The sequence below is a fragment of the Lepidochelys kempii genome, chromosome 18, assembly GCF_965140285.1.
Source record: "Lepidochelys kempii isolate rLepKem1 chromosome 18, rLepKem1.hap1, whole genome shotgun sequence".
NCBI lineage: Eukaryota > Metazoa > Chordata > Testudines > Cheloniidae > Lepidochelys > Lepidochelys kempii.
In genome coordinates this window covers 20215301-20230981 of record NC_136397.1, presented here as the reverse complement: position 1 = coordinate 20230981, position 15681 = coordinate 20215301, and the positions used below count along the sequence as shown (strand labels likewise).

General features: G+C 42.8%; 1 protein-coding gene across 5 annotated transcripts in view; it reads left to right on the top strand.

Moving 5' to 3' along the window:
• Positions 1–15681, top strand: part of MMEL1 (membrane metalloendopeptidase like 1) — a 67868-nt gene that overhangs the window by 36074 nt on the left and 16113 nt on the right. For all 5 annotated transcript variants that reach the window (XM_073316630.1, XM_073316631.2, XM_078849311.1 and 2 more), the window contains 8 exons: positions 1983–2072; positions 5846–5982; positions 6564–6657; positions 8087–8215; positions 8962–9060; positions 10253–10336; positions 10633–10736; positions 13900–13958. In XM_073316630.1, coding sequence (XP_073172731.1) covers positions 1983–2072; positions 5846–5982; positions 6564–6657; positions 8087–8215; positions 8962–9060; positions 10253–10336; positions 10633–10736; positions 13900–13958 — 796 coding nt within the window. The remainder of the gene's footprint in view (positions 1–1982; positions 2073–5845; positions 5983–6563; positions 6658–8086; positions 8216–8961; positions 9061–10252; positions 10337–10632; positions 10737–13899; positions 13959–15681) is intronic.

The window sequence follows — 15681 nt, the reverse complement described above, 5'->3', positions numbered from 1 at the left end:
TTATGGGAGATTGATAGGTGAACTGAGAAAGCGTGATAGGTTGTCATGATCTGTGGAATCAGAGCTTCTCTTGAACAGGAGAAGCTGAGATTTTTGTGCTGCAACTCTGTGAGGCATAACATAAAACTCACAGCCCACAGGGAGGCAGGCAAAGGTAGTTTTATAGCTCTTTTGTTAACTCAGGATTATGGGCTAAATTGAAGCAGCGTCCGTGAATTGTTCAATAGCACGATCCAGAATGGTCATGGTGGTGTTGATGATGGCCATGTTTCCTTCTGCCCCCCGCCATGCCCCCTATGCTGGGACTTGCAGCGGGGGCTTGCAAGGCAACATAAACGGTCTTTTGTAAAACCTACACAAGGGGGAATTCTCCCCTGGCCAGATCTAGGGCTCTTTCAGTGCTTTTAAAGTGCTGCAGCATCTTGAAAGGCATTTATTTTTTTAAGGTTTCAGAGTAACAGTCGTGTTAGTCTGTATTCGCAAAAAGAAAAGGAGTACTTGTGGCACCTTAGAGACTAACCAATTTATTTGAGCATGAGCTTTCGTGAGCTACAGCTCACTTCATCATTAAGATACCTACCACTACTGACAAACTTCCACATAGTTTAAGTTCCAACTCTTTCTCTGTTGTGTAACAGGGACCACAGCCTGTGTGGATCTCTGTATTGAACCTAGAGGCTTCTAATGGCTGAATAATTTACTGCAAGAACACATTTTTACGTAGGTCGAATGACTTCTTTTCAATATCACGGGATGTGGAATAACATGTCTAACCATTACTAAATATTCTAGCAGTTCAAAGCCATATTCCCAAAATAATCAAAGAAATTATATATATATATACGCATATGCTACAGTTCAATTAAGCTTTATAATTATTAGCATTTATACATGGCAAAACTTTCCAAAAGTACACAAGCAATGAAAGTTCAAAAACGTGAAAAATCTGGATTTGTTGAGTATTTAAAAAATGGTTTACGATTATAAAAAATATGTCTTTATTTTTCATGTTCTCTTTTATGGTAGGATCTCTGTTTTGCCATGTTGAATAGGACACAAAAAATTGGGGATATAGCACAGATTCTGTATCCCGTTAATATCCGGGTCATACACAGGTTGGCTAAGGTGCTTGCAACTTTTTTGTGTAGCTGAAGTTTATTTCTTACGTTTATCTAAGATGAATGCATCCCATGAAGGGAGCTGTAGCTCACAAAAGCTTATGCTCAAATAAATTGGTTAGTCTCGAAGGTGCCACAAGTCCTCCTTTCCTTTTTGCGAATACAGACTAACACGGCTGTTACTCTGAAACCTATCTAAAATGAGTTTAGTTATTCTAATCTGCTGTGTCAGCAAACAAGTGACTAGACAAGTAGAGACGAATAAATGCATTTTAGGTACAAGGCAGATAGAGGTGGACATAAAGTTCAACAGGGGCGTAGACTGGTTGTATTTCCCAAAAATCCCAACCACAGTTAGATCAGATTAGTAATCTGCCCAAAAAACAGCACTGCATGGAGTGTAAATTTTCCCTTATTTATAAATATCCTGACTTTACCTGTGTATTTGCTTAATTTTTTAAACTGAGAGCAGAAGAGAACCCACAGACTTCAGTTTGCCAGTGCTGGGATTTTCACACTGAAGTTTCATCTTGCTGCTGCAGTTTTCCATTCAGGTTCTGGAGGGATTTTCTTGGCCATCATATTACTGAAATAACACAATGGTCTCGTACTCACTACCCTGAGCTATCAACTGGGATGTTAACTGATAAACTGAAATGCAGAAAACCCAGTGTGAGACTCGAGGAGTTTCCTCTTTCTAAAAACACTGAATATATTTTAAGGAGCAATTAAGAGAGTGAGAGAGAGAGAGTGTGTGTGTGCGTGCACACGCGCGTGCAAGAGAGCATGCCCCTGCATTTGTGTGATTCCAGCTGTTGAAATTCTTGTCAGTCAGTTCTGAAGATAATATAAGAATGTCCACAGGCTACTGTTCCTGCAGAAGAAAGGCATGACGTGACCTTATTGTACAACAAAATGACCCTAAGAGAGCTCCAGGAAAAGTTTGCATTGAATGTAAGTGTTTTGATAAGACTTCTATGGCTTCCAGCTTCCCCCACTGTCTAGTCAATGGAAAAAACAGCTTTGCAGACTCTTTATACCTGCCGAACAGAAGGGATTCAAAGTGATGCCTCTTCTTAATGTAAAGCTAAGAGATTTTTAAGGCATTTTCCTTTTAAATAAAGCCACAATTGAAGCATTTGCCAGACCTTAAATCTCTGAACCATGCAGGATCATAAATACGCCAACTCCAGTCCAAAAAGAGTGGTTTAAAGTCCTTTAGTTCTATGCACAGAAAAAACAGATGTAAAACATGGTTTGTTCAGAGCTAGAATAATCATTTAGTAAAACTTTTAATGAGTCATTCATCTCTTTTAGCATGGAAGTATCCCCATCAAAATCATTGCAGAAGTCTGCAGATGCCACAAACAATTGTGACCACAAGTTGTCCCAAGAATAAGTTCGAGTTTCCTTTCTCCCAGCTATGTTTAAACTTTCAGTGGCACAAAGAGGTCAAATTACTGAGTGACTTCTTCACTTTGTATAGAAGAATGTCTACAGCTCACAAGCCCCCAACTAAACAATTACTAATCCTGTCTGCATTTTGACTTGCAATGCCTTGACACGACAAAAGTGGTGGGAAATCCTTAACTAAATATCCATCCTTCCATGGGTTTAATATTATTTTAAGTAGGTTTTAGCACAGATATGCAAGTGATATATGTATCTATTGATGAATAGCATAGTAGCAACTCTAGCTAAGGTAGTGGGAAAAATAATGTCTCTTCTTTCACCATCACTACTCGACTGAATTTGATGGGAATCCAAAACACTATCAAATTTCAGGTTAGCATTTCCCCAAAGGGCAGGGTCTCCTCCCATCTGTGATATATATATTTCTACAAACAGAGGGCAGGGTGGGACTAAAATGATAGACTTTAGCACCATGTAAAAAAATCTTACACCCCATTTTAATTGGGAACTGTGTGGGAAAATATAACCAGGAGGAGGACTTGGCAAGCTGTTTTGCGGCAGTAGCAAAACAGAAAGTAAATGAAGTCTAGTTGCTCCCCAGCTGTTGTGCAGGCCAAAGTGGGTCTGGAAGGGTAAATAAAGTAGGATATCGATGTATATTGGATGTTGTATGTCTTTACAGTTTGTTTTTTTCTTCATGGCATTCAATATGGTACCATAATCACAGGCTTTATGGGCTCCGTGTGGTGGCAAATTCAGTATCTGTCAAAAAAAATTCCAACCAAAGACTTTGTCTAGCTGAAGGTAGGAAAGGTTTGTGTGTAACAAGCTTCAAAATGCAGACTCTGTCCTTCAAAAACACAGGGTTTTTTATTAGCTCAGTCATTACAGACATACAGCTCACACTTGTAGCACAGAGCAGAGACTCAGGGGTCTGTGCAAAAAAAAAGGGAGGGGGCTCCAAAAACAACCTGTCCCCCTCCATACAACAGCAACCTCAGCCAGTAAGGGCAGGGAGTGCCTGAAAATTACTGCCTCTGGGGAATGCAGGGGAGAATTATCCAAAAAGTTTGCCCCTTTTGTGCCACGGTGCAGTTTGTTAGCTGTATACCTTACACACCCCTGGCAACATTAAATGTCGTCCTGACATTTTGAGCACCACAGGTAAGTCTTGCTTGATTGCAAAGCTTTTATTTGGTTCCAACATGAACACATCCTTTACTACTTAGGGACTGAGACTTTTGGGGTCATCCATTTGATTTGCATCACAAACTTATCTTGTAATGACTGAGAAACTCCTATGCCCAAATCAAGCGCATACAGGACAAAAATATCAGCATCAATATTAGATGTTCAGATTGGTATCAGATATTGAAACTAAAGTCAGCCAAGTCAGCTACCCATCGCTGTCCAGTGGCATTCAATCTGGCTGATGTCAGTACATATGTCAATGGGTTATTATCTGTGTAAACAGTGAAGGATGGTGCCTAATATAAATTGCCCATTTTGGAGCCAGGAACTCCACTTTCCCAGAGTGTAAATTGTATCTTTTTTTCTACAGGAGAAAGGGTCCTAGAGCCATAACGACCACCGTAACTTGCCCTCCTGTTGCTGATACAACACAGCTCCCAAAATCTATCAGAAGGTGCCTCTGTCTGTAACATGAATGGCAGGGCTATTACTGGGACTTTGTGGCCTTTAGAAACTGTGCCAACGCATTCATGTTTTTTCTACTGAACATGGGGAAAAGCCATTCACAAATGACTCTGGAAGGCTGGCGACCTGTGTCATCTGGCCCCTTTGTCCAATGACAGAACTCGCCACCTTACGAGTTGTGACCAGCAGGACACTGTCGGTACTTTCCCACCGTCTAGCAGCTGAAAGTGTATTTCAACCCACCCACCCCATAGGAAACAGGGGTGCCATAAGAAGCTGTGAGCCTCAGGCTTTCATCTTTTTCCGGAAACTCCATGAGTTCACTTCCTGGGTCACTGAGAAGATTTGCCTTCACCCACTGGTGTGGCACTATGCATGCCCGTGTCCCACAAAGCTGCTACTTTAACCCCATTCAGAATACACCAACCCTACCTTTTCCCCCACTGTTAGTGAGCTTAGCTTTGCTGCTTTGGCATCAGTGAACAACTACCTGCTCTCCTTTCAATATTACAATTATACTCACAGTTACCATTCCTCTGTTCAAGTTTATCTATACCAGTCTTTACCATGCCTATGTCTACAAGTCCCCTGGCTTTCCCATTTCCCTGTTTATTTTTGATGGCTGTCTCTCTGTGGGACCTTTGATGCTGGTCGGTCACACAAGGCCCTTTGGAGTGACAGGGATTATAGTTTCCCCTCTGGCCCACTATTTTGGGGCCTCCTGCTGAGATGACGTCCATCCAGACTTGCAGTGCTCTTCACCCCCACCCTGAACACAACGGTTGCAGGTACTGCCTTTGTCCTCTATCTGGAAGTGCGGATGGCCTCGCCCCCACAGAGCTCTCTATTGGGTGGATCGGAGTGGCCTGCTTCCATCATGATGGGGTGCCCTCAGTACCGCTTTGATAGCGCCGATCTCCACTGTAGACCTGTCTTCAATGCTCCAGCCTCATCCCATCTGGTTGGTGCCACAAACGGATTTTTTTTTTTTAAACTGGTGCTGCTTCCTTGTCCGTCTCTGACTCACCAACAACAGAGGCCTCTCGCATGACATTAAGTTCTGGCACTTTTCCTCGTGCCTGTCTTGCACTGCATGCCGTTGATCTCTTTCCTAGCCAGTTACAATGTTCAATGGCTCCAACAACACTTCCTTTGTGACTGAATTATCTTGGAGGTAGGGCAACATCACGGTCCAGATTTTCCTATTCTGCAGACGGAACGGAGGAGCATATTTTGCAACCGGAGCAGGAGGAAAGATCCCAGCTCTAGCAGGGCAGGTTGGATCCACACTTCAAGAAGCAAAGGGATCAGATGCATGCTTAGGGCATATTTAAAAAATCTGTATCTATATATAAGGCAATAAAATATGACTGGCTCTTGCTTTTGGTTCCACCGATACCTAAGAGACTTTATGTCTTCTACAGCCAGGGTGAGTAGGCGCTATTTACAAATATTACCACACAAGTTACAGTAGGACCCTTAGTGTTGATGGACAAGTAAGGCGACAGTTCTATAGGCAGTTCTCTATTGAATATGCCCTGCTGCTAGCCCCAGAGCATCCAGTCCCAGATAGCTCAGTGAGAGGAGACAGGATTTCATTGTAATAGGTATAAAGAAAAGCTTGGAATCGGTGTGTCTGCCTCTCTCTGCCCTCACAGGAGTTTAACTGGACTCTCTTCATCCAAGGCATCATGTCTTCAGTAAACGTTCAGATCCACCTGGATGAGGAAGTAGTTGTGTACGGCGCACCCTACCTGCAGGAGCTCAAAGCGATTATCTCCAACTACTCAGCAAGGTAAAGGTCCTGGGAAAGAACTGGAGCTAAGGTAGAAGAGATGGGGTGCCATTAGGCGCCAAATGGGCCAAAGTGGGAATAAGGAGGGTTTTTTTTCTGGCTATGCCACAGACTCCCTGGTGAAATTATGTCACATTTCTGGGTACTCCATGCTATAAATTAGGGATAACAACCTTACAGGGGTGGTGGAAGGCAACATTCATTGAAGTGTGGGAGGGTCTCAGCCTCTAATTGTCATAGAAAAGAAACAAGAGGGTGTGGTTTAGCTCATGTTACATTCTAAAAGGAGAAATAGGTGGAAATTAGAAACTTAGTCCCCAAAGAGAACTAGGGAATGGGGCTGTGTGGAGTGATACTGATGGTCTGGCTCCTCTGTGCATGTTATGTGCTCTGGATGCTACTGCAGTTAGTCAGCTGTGCTAAATAAAAGCAGACCCCATGGTCCCCATAGGTGTTGCAAGAAACTTGGCAGCCATTGCTAGCCCTGTCCTCTGCATTCAGACTAAAGCTTGCCCTTTGGCTATCTGCATTAGAGTGACCCATTGCATGACATTAAACTCCGCTTTGCTTTCTACCCACAGCACCATCCAGAACTACCTAGTCTGGCGACTGGTGGTTGACAGGGTCAGCAGCTTGAGTCGGCGTTTCAAGGACGCCCGGGCCAACTACCGAAAGGTAACCCCCTCCCCTCCCAAAGAATCCATTCAGCTGTGACATCATTCTGCATTAGTGGCCTTGAACCCGTCAGCATCAGGACATCATGATCCTAGACAAAGGGCAGCCAGTCCATATCTGCACAATGAACTTTAACCAAATCAACATTCTAACCTCTGCTTTGAGTGAAATGTTGGCTCAGTGTGTGAAGTTTAAACTCAGATCCAAACACCCCCAGAGTCTGGAGATGTTAATATCTGGAGTTCAGGGGCAGGCCCATCCCTAGTGTTGTCATCTAGGTCTGTTCTTTTCTGAGTTAAGGTTGCAGCTGGATGCCTAGACATGAAAAGTGAAAAGCGAAGCTGAATGAACAATTAAGATGTTTCAGTTTCTTTCAGCCCCACTGGGAAATGGGTCCTGCATCTCCTTGGACCTACATGTGGGGATGGGCCAACATACAAATCCCATCACGTCACTAGGAATAAGAGAACCAGGTCAGATAAACTAAACACCAACTTTAGTATTAGACTCAAGATGGGAACTGAAATGAGCCTTTTATGGACATTCAAAATACCATGGGAAACTCTGGGTCAATCTGAACTCCATAGGCTCAGAGCTTCCAGATAGACCTTTCTTGGATACATATCCTCCAACCCATTTGACATTAGCCCATCACTAGTGACAACTCTTCCAACAGACCATTTGTTTGAACCACGATTGCGGGAGGGCAGGAACTCTCCCTAATATGCCTTCACCTCCTGTGTATTGTGAAGCCTAGGGGTTCTCAACCTTTTACTTTCTGAGATCCCCCCAGCATGTATAAAAACTCCACAGCCCACCTGTGCCACAACAATGGGCATTTCTGCATATGAAAGCCAGGTCTGGGGTTAGGAGGTAGCACATGCCACAAGGAGCCCTGTGAAGCTAAGTTGCGTAGGTTTTGGCTTCAGCTCCAGGCTTTAGCCCCACATGGGGGACGGTGGCTTTTCTGCCCTGGGCCCCAGCAAGTTTAATGCAAACCCTTCTTGGCCAAGCCCCTAAAACCTGCTCATGGTCCTGGACCCCTGGTTGAGAACTGCTGGTAAAGCCAACACATGGATGAACAGGGGTGGGTATCATGCTTAGCTACCAAGGTGAGGGGCACTACAGAAATTCCTTAGGGAGACAGATAGATGGAGAGACAGATAAGCCACGAAAGGCCAGCGTGGTGGGACAGAAATTGAATTGTACCCATACCACCTCCTAATAGTATCCTGTGCACAGCGGATCAATGGAAGGAAGACCAGAGCTTCCAAAGAAATAAAGCTAACGTGTGAAGGGACAGAAGCTGAACCTCTCTCTTTGGGCTGGGCCTCTCTCTTTGATTAGCCCTCTTGCCCTTTAACAACTTGAAGTGGGGCTGAGGGGAAGGTACATAGGCAGAATTGATTCCCCAGCATTTTTCTTCCAGGCGCTTTATGGGACAACACTGGAAGAGGCCCGTTGGCGGGAATGCGTGAGTTACGTCAACAACAACATGGAGAACGTGGTGGGAGCTCTGTATGTCAGGGAGACATTTGCTGGTGAGAGCAAGAAGATGGTATGTAGTTTACCTTTCATGCTATCATAAGCCCACAATTCCCATGGATCCCCTCATCCCCCGCCTCCACTCCCATCCCAAACCTATGGCCTAATATCTGTTAAATATGTACATAATGCAGAGCTTTTACATAACTCAGGGGCGACAGACAGGATTGGAGTTTCATTGTTCCTGAGGCAGAAGTTATGGGGCTCTCTCTTCTGAGAGGGATTTCACCTTGTGCAGATAGTCAGCCACTTCCTGACAGAATACCAGCAGGCCCCAGATCCTCTCTTTGTTTTGTTGGGAAATACTGAAGACGGTCCCCCAGCCGGCCAGTGCTAAAGCTGAGAACAGTCCTGAGTGCCAGTGTTCCGGACTAGTACATTATCCACTAGGCCAGACTGCTCAGATGGGTCAAGCTATGTGATTTGTGATCTTCCACATGCTTTGCCTCCCAATCGTATCCCAGTATGGTTAGCTGCTGAGCATGATGCCTATCTCTTGCCTGCCTTTCAGTTCCTCCAGTTTATGTCTCCCACAGTCCAGCCAAATCAGGAGACACACATAACCGAGTCTTGGGAACTATGCTAATCAGCCAGAAGGTAGCAGACACAGGGAACTCATTTATGATGTATATTTAAATGTAGAGCACTATGTGCTATCACAAAGCATTTGAGGAGATTATTCTTCATTAGGAGCCTGCTATCTCTCTAGAAGAAAAAATAGCATGTCAATGGTGAATTTCTTACTTGTCTCTATTTTAGGTCCGAGACTTAATAGGCAAAATCCGGGAAGCATTCATTGAGACACTCGATGAATTACAGTGGATGGACAAAACGTCAAAAGAGAAAGCTCGTGAGAAGGTCAGAAATAACAAAAAACCTCAATATCCTGTGTGGGAATATCAGGAGATTGTGTCAAATTTTGCAAGACTTATTTTTCATCCCTTAAAAAAAGGGAGAGAGAGAGAGAAATAAAAATCCACTTTCACAGTCACCCATAATTTTCTCCCGGATATTGCCTTTGACCCTTTATTTATTTAGCTTTCAACATTTTTTATTTCCCAACTATAGTAGAATCTAATGTAATATATCACATCAAAGTGGTAAGCCAAAGAAACCCAGACAAACTACGAGTTACCTAAAAGAGCCAAACTGGTAAAACCAATTCAAAAGAAATATATTAGTAATAAACTTCCAAAAGATTAGGCCAAGTTTCCTTAAATTCTCCTCGTGTATGAATCCAATGAAGAGCACCCTTTTTGACGCTAGCCAGTCCATCCGGCCAATGCGTTGTTCCACGATATGAAGGTATTCAGATGTTTCCCAAATGGAAACTTTTGCCTATTAAAAAAATTCTTGCTTCTCAGTAATGTTGCCTCCTTTCAAAAAGTATTTGGGTCACTCTAATTCTCATTGCAAAAGGCTGTGCTTCTTCAGCAATGGGGCGTTTGAGGAATTTCACTGCAGAGTCCCACGTCCGGTGCTCGACCTGAGGGAGTCAGATGCTGCCATATGTTCATATGGAATGAGGAAGCAGAAGGAACCCTGTGCTAATTTCATATCTTGTTGGACTATTGACTTCGGTGGTATTGCATGAATTGGATCTGGAGCCAATTGCTGTTGAAGTCAATGAGAATCATCCATGGGCGTTGAATCAAGGTTTTTAGGGCCCTTCAGTGGAACCTGGATCCAGGCCACAAATGAGGATAGAATGTGTCCCATGGAGATTCAACGTTAAAATGATGAGTGAATCCCACTCCAGTCCCCACTGACATCACTTTCCTCTGAATTCAGGAAGCCCTATATAAGTGCACCAAATGCTTGTACCCAAGGCCATCACCCCTGAACCACTCTTGCACACATTCTCAATATTTACATCAAATACACTCTTTGTTGACTCATCATATGAATATTGACTAGGCTGAATTCACCCAGGGTGTAACTCCACTGAAACTAATGGACCAACACCAGCAATGAATTTGATCCATTGTCTGCAGCGATCCAGATTTTTTTTGACTATTGTGAGATCATTGTGGGCTTTCTTTTCTTGTAGGCAATGGCAATTAAGGAACAAATTGGCTACCCAGACTACATTTTGGAAGATCAGAATGAAAAGCTGGATCAGGAATATGCAAATGTAAGTATGCGACATGTACCTGAACAGGGTTAATACAAAAGCGTTAACATATTGCATTGCTATTTACAATGTTAAATGCCCAAGGCCCCATTGTGCTAGATTCTGTATAACACATTCAAAGACCCAGTCCTTGCCCCCAAACACCTCCCTATTTAAGAAAGAACTGGCCATCTGTTTCTATATGATGCATAACTACAGGACAAATATTTCATAGCAACATCCTATGTTAAAGGTGATTAAAGGAAATTCTCCATTAAAAGAAACTTGATAATATGCTGGGATTTGTATTTGTTCAGTTAAACTTCAGTGAGCACAAGTATTTTGAAAACAGCCTGGAAAACCTGAGGGCTGGAGCCCAGAAGAGCTTGAAAAAACTTCGAGAGAGAGTTGACCAAGACACGTGAGTGTCCAGACTGCATGGCTGTATAAGCACCCTAAATCCTGGCATAATGGTTCGGGACCACCCTGGCGCTACAGTGGTGGTGCTGCCCTTCTCCACTCATTTCAGATCATTAAGAATACTTTTGTTTGTGGTTGTCTAAGAACGGGGCATCTGTGAGAATTGAACAAATAGCTCTTTGTCTGCCCCTACTGGTAATGTACGTAAGAGTGGCTACATGGGGTCATTCAGACCTTTTGGAATCTCAGTTTAATCCTTCACAGAACCACTTTACACACTATTATATTACCAGGGACTGACTTATCACAAACACTGTGACTGATCTTCCTGGCAGGGGAGCAGTGAGGAGGGGCCAGGTTGCATCTTGGAAAGTGAATAACTGAAAGGAGATAAATAACGTGGCTTAAAATAGCCTTTCAAACTCCAGTTCCCAACCCATCTGGGCTTTGTAAATGTTTAGATCTGGATCCAGAACTGAACTTTTAAGCTCAAACCCATCTTTAATTAAGATAATTTATTGCTATGGGGGATGAAGCAATTAAATATCAGCATTTTCACCCCGACTATTAGAAATATGAATGTAATAGGCTGAGAATGTAATTTTTATGAAATCAGTGTCATGGCTACAGGGCTAGCTGCACCTCTAAGCCCTTCTCTGGCCTCTCTGAGTCCACCCTGTCAAGTGTCAGGCCTCAGGCCTTTACCTCTCTGAGGTGGAGTCCAACAATTCCCCCCTTCTTGCACTGGGTCCCGAGCTCAAGCATTCCAGTGTATTGACTGCTTCCCCTGCAAGACCACTGGGTTCGTGTACCTGCAATTCTCTCCTTTGAGAGCTTAGAACCAGCTGTGAATACAGGGGCCCAAAACAACCTTCCTTAAAACAGGTGCATTGTTTATTTGATGACAAGAACAAAGCATAACATAAGAGAAAAGGATTTTAAAACAGTAAAAGGCCCACACACGTGTAGCTAGAGTCTAACCATCCTCTTCTTGGGGACCCCAGTAGGTCTAACTTCCCCCTTGGTCCCCCAGCTCTCCCTCCTTGTCCTTGAGGGCCTGTCTAGGAATCCAGCCCACAGTCTTTGTTCTGTCAGCTCCTGGCTGCCCAAAACCAGTCTGGTGAGGGCCGCAGTGGGACAGAGCCAGAGCGTCCAAGGGAATGGCCCAGGCATTATTTCCCAAGCATTTGCTGGGAAGGGTATATCTGGTTCCTCCTCGCCCCTGCTTTGGGTGTGCATTTCCTTACCATCCTGCTATTCAATACGTGCATTGAGTAAACCGCCCTCACAACTATTAGACACACAGAAAACATACAGCATTCATAAACTGTTACAGGCAGCTCCAAATCCATTACAGGTGGCAAGGCAAGCTGCTGTTGAGTAAGGAGCGTCATCCCGTAACATTAGCCTTCAGCATGAGTGGTTTTGCTGGTTACGGGCAGCAGCAAAAAAGCCAACAACTGATTGGTTGTTTGCGTGCTAGTAGGCCTCCATGCTGCAGGAGGATGTTCCCAGGACAGATAGAAGCAACTCCAAAATGCATTTGATTAACACCTCTATTTATATAACACAAAATATGCTAGGTTTCAGAGTAACAGCCGTGTTAGTCTGTATTCGCAAAAAGAAAAGGAGGACTTGTGGCACCTTAGAGACTAACCATTTTATTAGAGCATAAGCTTTCGTGAGCTACAGCTCACTTCCTCACGAAAGCTTATGCTCTAATAAATTGGTTAGTCTCTAAGGTGCCACAAGTACTCCTTTTCTTTTTACAAAATATGCTGTTAAAGATTTGGTCTAGGATCTTGCTTCTATTGAAGCCAGTGGAAATTTGGCTGTAAACTTCCAAGGAAGCAGGCTCAAGCCTAAAATCATGATCTTTTCATAAACAATGATTTTAAGGACTTTGTGTTAGAATAGTGCAGCCAAAAGCCATTCGGTTCAGATTAAGATGTGGAATAAAGTGCCCTGATGTCAGTGCCTTGCACTGCAGCCATTTTCTTTTCAACTAATATGCAGAATATACCTACTAAAACCTGTGTTGGTTACAGTATCTATCACTCATAGGTTGGTATTTTGGGAAATGGGCTGTATTAAGCAATGGAAAAGTCATATCATTTGATCAAAAGCCCATTGGACTTGAAGGGAGCTTTTTTTCACTGACTTAATGAGCTTTGGTTCAGGCCTTCTTTGTGTGGTAATTTGGTAGTGTGTGGAGTTATGTCTTTCATTTTTCGTGTATGATTTGTAGACTTCCAGTGAAGTCCCCTTGCAGGCTTGGAAGATTTTCCCAATAAGCCATAAAACCATTTATCAGTTTAGATTGTTAACAGTTCATTGTTTAAAGACCCTAACAGTTCATTGTTTAAAGACCCAAATTGAAGAAGATTTTATAACTAATATCTTATTCAGCATCGTATCAACTACTTATCACAGTCAGACGGAATGCCTATGTTCACATCCTGGAAGTGTCCCTTTGTAGAGTAAAAGGGAAGGTTTGTTATTCCAAGTCTCCTGGCTAGTCATGACTTAGTGAGGTCTCTCTGGGAGATGCTATGAAACCATATTGTGATGTAGCCATTCATTATATAGACTGAGGAGGGACTGGGAGCTATTCCAAAATCACTCTAAAATACTTCAAACAGGAATTACTTATCAAAATTAGTACTCACTATGAAAAATTGGTTTCATAATATAGATGGTAGTACATACCTGGTTCTACATTTGTAATGACTTACTCTCTATTCTAATTAAACATTTTCAATAGACAAACTTTGTCCCAGTTTTCAGTGTAGGTAAATGCATTCTGCTGCCCTAAACTTCCCCTCTGCATTTTTATTTAGATGTTGTATTCTTCATTTCCTGTCTTAAACTGTTAAATTGCAGTATTATGAACTGTTAAACAACTACCACATTCCACCCCAGAGGTGGCTGCTTAGCAATAGCGAGCAAAATGACACCTGGGATCCTTTAGGCTGAACGTTGTCATATAAACAAAAGAGCATTATCATTTTCCAGTTTGAGTGTCTTTGCTGAACCATTCCCAATTGCTTTCTTCTCTTCCACCCCTCCCATTTTATATGCAACCAGTGCTTTCTGAAGGAGATTAACTCAATAAAGAGAATGCTTATAAAAATGACTATATCTTTACGTATTATTCTTTCTAGATGGATCATTGGTGCTGCCGTGGTCAACGCATTCTATTCCCCCAACCAAAATCAGATAGGTAAGTTTCAAACCATTTTGACTGATCAGAATAATGTGTGGGTGCGCGAAGCAGGGCATGTTAGGGGTGCCAGGTGGTTGCCCATATGCTGCCCAGACTGAACATTTGTAGCACCCCTAGTGCGAGGTGGATGGGCTGTTCTGCTCGAGCCTTTGTTTTGCTGATGAATATTCAACTCACTTCAACTTGGCAGAGTTGTTTACATTCCTTCATTGAAATAGCCTTGTGTTTGACAACCGAGAAAGGAACAGCCACCAAGCGAGTGCCAACTTCAGGGAGAAGTGAGCACTCACCATGTATTTGAGGCTGTTTAATGTCTCCGCATGCCTGGGAAACTTAAGCGATGCTCCCAGCTTTGCTGTTTGTGCAGATGGCACTGAAATTATTTTTATGGGAGACACACAAGACGGAACAAACTTGCCTCAGCTCATGAGACGTCAGACTCGTGAGGGCTTCCAGATCTGTAAAAGCTGTGACTAAAACATCCTTCATTGGATTGGGCCCATATGAGATGCTAAGAAGTACCAGCTCCTCCTGCAAATACTCTTGCTTCCCCCCTTCCACACACTCCCTGGCCAATAAAACCAAGGCTCATTGTATCTAGGGTCCAGAGCAAATGTACCTACTGAGTTCTGGTTTGATTTTTCATAGTGTTAAAATTTCTGCTCCTGTCTTAGTGGGAACTGGTTGCCTTTCTTCTCCTAGTGAATGGTCTGGGTACACAATGATCCTTCTTTACAGACAAAGGGCTTTGCATCTCCCTACACACATTTTTGCTATGTGTTTTTTTTACCACATTTTTCACTTATTAGAAGGCATCGTATTAGAATGACCCATTCTAGAATGACCCATTAGAATGACCCATTTGCAGCATTTATTCCTTCTCGAAGGTCACACATGTCTCCTCTTCGATGCTTGGAAGGAAGAATAAACCCCACTGCCGATATATTAGGCTTTTGTGTGTAGGAGGCAAGAGCTATTCTTTCCAAGGCTGTCATCCGAAGTACAGTTGATACACAGTAGTAATTCCTGTGGCGTACGCCTTAAATATTAAGCCTCAGTGTTATTTGTAGGCCGCATATGGTGGTTAAGCTTTCTGTTAACAAAACTAAAGCAATAAAATATCCATTAGCTTCCCCATAAAATGACTCCATGATGCAAACTGAACATAGTTCATTGGGACAGCAAAGAGGAAAAAATGTACAGATGAGCCAATATTCACATGTAACCCTAACCCAGGGTGCTTGGTGTGTCTTTGAGTCAGATCTGCTGCCTTTAATGACAAATACAACATTTTAACTACCTCTGTGCCAGCCCCATCAAATTCAATATAACTGGATCAGGAGTCAGGGAGAGGGCCCATTCTGCCTCCTGCATCGTTTGAAGGATTTTCAATTCTGTTCTGATTAAAACCAATTTTTTTCTAGTGAAGTATTGCCGTCTATATTAAATAGCCTTTTTTCAAACAACATTTTTTTTTTTTGCAAACCCTTTGTTGGAATTGTAGACATTTTTTGTATTTCATGAAAAAAATCTGACTTTTTTCATTATTTTCTCTACATTGTATCAAAGATGTTATTGCAATTTTTTGTTTTGTTTTGTTCACCCAAAACCTGCTTTTGTTAAATTTTCCAAAAAAACAACCTGCAAAAACCGACGACTACTGCAAATGGAGCCATTCTGAACATTTCAGAATGAAATCAGTTTTGGAGTATTTGTGTGA